This window comes from Nansenia antarctica (genome assembly GCF_963989245.1).
Source record: "Nansenia antarctica genome assembly, chromosome: 5".
Classification (NCBI taxonomy): Eukaryota; Metazoa; Chordata; class Actinopteri; order Argentiniformes; family Microstomatidae; genus Nansenia; species Nansenia antarctica.
This window is the reverse complement of record NC_137690.1, coordinates 58,344,635-58,349,634: the sequence shown is the minus strand read 5'-3', so window position 1 is coordinate 58,349,634 and position 5,000 is coordinate 58,344,635. Positions and strand designations below refer to the sequence as shown.

Below are 5,000 nucleotides of genomic sequence, written 5' to 3'. Positions count from 1 at the left end.
GATAAAGGAAGAAAAGAAAATGATGAGACATGAGAACTATAAAAAAGAGACAGATAAAGAAACATAGAATGGATGTTACAAATAGAGGTATATAGAGGACGGTACACCCAGGGATGAGAGAGATAGAGAGAGAGAGAGAGTCTGGGAGTTTGGTCAGAGAGACACAGAGAATGAGATACTTCCAGTATGCCGATAACAGTGACAGAGGAATAGAGTGAAAGAGTGACGTCAGGGATATAAAGAAGGAAGGGGCGTAATGTCAATGGAGATGGTACTAACCGGGACACACTGCTATGTTGCAGAGTTTGTTCTGGGTCTCGGGCCTTCCACAGGCCTTGGCCCCGCCTCCGTTCACACAGTTCCTGGTTCGGATCCTGGAGCCCCGCCCACACGTGACAGAACACAGGCTCCATAACGACCACTCCTCCCACAGCCCATGCACTGCAATACCGACAGACAGCACACGCACACACACCAATGGGGATGAGGAATGACAAAGTGGAGGTGGACCATTTCCTGTTACAGCCAATGGGGTTAGAGAATGAGAGAGAGACATGGGGGTTAAATGAGGGGCACCACAGCCCCAGCCAGACATGAAAGGAGGTGACATCACTGCCTACACCAACATATTTCTACTTGAACAGCATTGTCCCTTGCCACCTCGTATAATGTTAGAAGGCATGACACATGGGAGAGAAGGTTAGGAATACGTGAGCTTAGAATTATAAGGTTCTATCTCCGTCTAGGGTAGTTCAGAGATATTGAGCGTCAACGTTTTTACATTCCATTATGTTTTGTGAGATGGAACCTTTGTATTTTATTAATTACTAACTAAAAAAGGCCAACATTTAAAAAATAACACCACACAGGCATTAATAAACACCTAATGGATCAGATTATGTAAAAAACTACATTTCGACAAAAATTGAGATAGAACCTTATAATTCTAACGTCACGAATAGACAATAGACTTTGGATATATGAATGTATGCAGATTTGGAGTTATGACATGGGCATGGGAAAATGTTTGAATATGAATCGACAGTGCATGCATTTGATACATTCTTTCAAGAAAAGATTTCCATGATAAGATCAGAAATATCATTAAGAATTCAACATCTAATTTGGTACTCCCAGATGAATTAAGTGTGCCTATTGCTGTCATGGATTCATTTGAGCTCATCAACCCCGTTAAACACTGTTAAAAACAGTCCTCAACATGCTCACTTGATCCAATCCCAACATCGTTCTTCAAAAGTGTTTTTGACTGTTTAACTGACGATGTATTATACATATTGTGAATTGCTCTCAACTGGCCTCTTTCCCACTCCCCTAAAGTCTCTCATGACACACACACACACACACGCACACACGCACACACGCACACACACACACACACACACACACACACACACACACACACACACACACACACACACACACATCATTGTTGCTCCGTCTGGGAAATCAGTGAGAGTGAAAGAGAGAGAAAGATAGACGGATTGATTTTGAAAACATGAAAAGATGGTTTAGAGAACATGGGCTTTTCAGATGTGAAAAGCAGCAGAAGAGAGGGGAAAGATACTTTGTATGGGTGAATGTGAGAGAGCCAGGGAGAGAGGAGGCTGGGCAAATTGATGGGTGAGATTTGAAGTGAATTTGAATGAGAGGGAGAGATGGTGGATGAGAGCATCAGGAGAGTTTTAAAATAATGTTGAATGAGAGAGGGACATAAAGGAAGAGCATTCTTGGATGTTCACAGAGAGGGGGGGAGAGAGAGAGAGAGAGAGAGAGAGAGAGAGAGAGAGAGAGAGAGAGAGAGAGAGAGAGAGAGCGAGGAGGGATGTTGAAAGCGAGTGGGAGAAAGGAAGAGCTAGCTAGCCTAGTGTTGAGCAGGGCTGGAGTGTGAATAAAACATGCCAATGAATAATTAAAGCCGCTCTATGGAGCAAAGCTCAGAGGAGCCAGTGTACAGGCCAGAGAGAGAGAGAGAGAGAGAGAGAGAGAGAGAGAGAGAGAGAGAGATGAAGAGGAGGGGGTATCTTTCCAGCCCTGCAAACAAAACCAAATGTTTATACCATCCACTGAGGCAACTGAGTGTTTAGAGACACTGTCTGTAATCACTGCTTTGGAGAAAATACAAACTCCATTCTCAGATGACAACAAATGGAACGCCTAGCCCAATATGAACACAAACTGCACAACTCTGAAATAATTCCCTTGTTAAGCCTGCAGTATACTTGACTAAACATTGTTGGTTCTTTTTCACTGAATACTAATCAGACTCTGCCCAAAAGTTTGCAGTAAGCAGCATTCTGTCCAGTGTGTTTTGGGTCCATTTTGAGCAGAAAATACAAATAAAGTCATAATGTGGAGAGAGGGATGGTGACAAGGATGATAGAGAGAAATGATGAGTGCAGAAGAGCAGCCACAAGAGAGAGAGAGAGAGAGAGAGAGAGAGAGAGAGAGAGAGAGAAAGAGAAAACAAGTGATATGGCCATTCATCCATTGACGTTTGGTATGGTGAATGGTTGAGTGGTTGAGTGCTTATATGATATAGATATTATATATCTCAGGAGGACTGATATCATGGAAATATCAGTTAGATCCAACATCAAAATCTCAACTACTGTACAGTGTGTACACTACCTCCTAAGAGGGTGGACAAATAAAGAATAAAGAAAACCTTATGTGTGGCACCACCTATTGGTGAAATGGTGTATCTACCCCATTTGCCCCGTCCATTGATCATGATGCCCTTGAGAATAGAAGGATGTGGGCAAATGATCTCCAAACTAAGAACGTTTGGCCTGAACTACAAGTGCACTGCACGTTAGCAGGGTACTTCACACTGCATGGCAAACAGAGTCTTTTGGAGAGGAGGCACAGAGGGAGACATGCTTGTGACGGGACATGTAGAACAGAGGAAGCATGTAAACGGGACAGGAATAGCAATGCATAATCAGACTGGAAGAAGTTACAGCTTGTGCCATGACGCCAAAACATACAAAGTACAAAGTAGGCTATACACGTACATGCACACACACACACACACACACACACACACACACACACACACACACACACACACACACACACACACACGCACACACAGATACACACACACACTCACACACACACACACACACACACATACACACACGTATCCACACACACACACACACAGCTCATCTCATGGCCGGGCGTGTAGCTCTAGAACTAGAGCGTATGCTTATGCAAATCAACCGAGTGAGCAAGTCAGTCACCGTGGTAAACATAAAGTGCAAGGTCAAGGTTCAAAGTGAATATGAACACTAAAAAAGAGAAAACCAAAACACAAACGCACACAAATGCAAGTAAACACAAACAAGCATCCATGTCACTATGACAGCTGAAGACATGACACATTTCTTCTAAACAAACCTGTATACCAAGGTATACAGTACCTGTGTACTGTATAACGAGACTATTAAACAATAGTCGTAGTGTGACCTCAGGTCTCTGAACGAGAGAACAAGACATGGCCAAGAGCCTGCCTTCACACTTATCTCACCCTGCTGGAGGTGTCACTGTTACCAATGGGGCACGTGCTTTATTGCGTGCGTGTGTGTGTGTGTGTGTGTGTGTATGTGTGTGTGTATGCGTGTGTGTGTGTGGGGGGGGGGGGGTGACTGAATACATGTGTGCTCGGTCCCTTATGAACCACTGTTCCACTGATTTACCATGACCTACTACACTCATTATTCATAAATAACCAATGTCTCTCTTCCTGTATTACTGTTAGCTCCGATCTGACTCTGAGGTAATTGAGTAGTAATGAGACACAGGGAGAGAGAAGATTAACTAAGCTAACTCTCTGCGTATCTAAACATCCTACCTTGGCTCAGGTTCAAACCCAGTCATTTGCCAGAGTAATTACTGCCTAGTTTGTTTATCAAGAGTCAGGCCATTATTCAAAATTGATCATCTATATCACTTTAATTTCTGAGCCATTTCCCCCCAAAAGAGAGAGAAAGAAAGATCTTGTTTTAGTTCATTGGCTTTCTGTCTCAGCTACTTCTTGTTGATTCCCCCCTAACAAACACACACACACACACACACACACACACACACACACACACACACACACACACACACACACACAATCATCGGTGATGTGTTTCTGTGTGTGTGAGTGTGTGTGTGTGTGTGTGTGTGTGTGTGTGTGTGTGTGTTGTCCCACCGGTGCAGAATTACAGAGGTAAATAGATTAATAAACCATATGAACCACAGAGACTCAAATCCATGACTCATCCAAGAGAAATAGAACATCACAATCACTCAGGATTTTGCTTCTGGGATTCTGTAAAGCCTGGTTCACACAGTCTGCCATAACACCAGCAACCGTGGCAACTAAAAAACATCAGAAAAGGGTGAAGAGATGAAATAACAAACACAACGTGGCAGCAAGCAATATCTCATCAAAGGGGAGGCTGACGATATTGATATCAACACTGAATGGAAAATGAGTCACTTAGATATACAAATTGCATTGGCATATTAGCATAAAAAACAAGATTAGCATATGCACCGACAGGGAAGGAAAATGTTTCTCTCTCGTTTTTTTTTTCTCATAAAAAGCATCAGTAAATACTGAATGCAAAGTGTGTGTGTGCGCATCCTCTCCTACACACACGCATGCAAGCGCGCGCACACACACCACACCACACACACCACACCACACACACCACACCACACACACACACACACACACTGAAATCACTAGACATTTGATCAAGAACACCATTGATCTTCTCCTGAGAGAGGACCCAATATTGATAACCAGATAAAAATGGTTTCCTTGCAATATTGGTGGTTCTTCAGATGCAATATTCATATTCATATTGGTGGTTCTTGATATGATATTGGTGGAACAGATATGACGTGAAACCTTCAGATTTAACTATGAAATTAGTTAATCAAACATCCTCATTCTAAACTCCACACTTTGATGGGTGCAC

The 5,000-nt window shown here is 42.9% G+C and overlaps 1 protein-coding gene across 1 annotated transcript in view; it reads right to left on the bottom strand.

Moving 5' to 3' along the window:
• adgrb2 (adhesion G protein-coupled receptor B2) overlaps nucleotides 1–5,000 on the bottom strand; it is a gene marked incomplete at both ends in the record, with an annotated part of 148,294 nt that overhangs the window by 98,943 nt on the left and 44,351 nt on the right. The window contains one exon of the mRNA XM_080531106.1: nucleotides 280–441. Within this exon, the coding sequence (XP_080387232.1) occupies nucleotides 280–441 (162 nt within the window). The remainder of the gene's footprint in view (nucleotides 1–279; nucleotides 442–5,000) is intronic.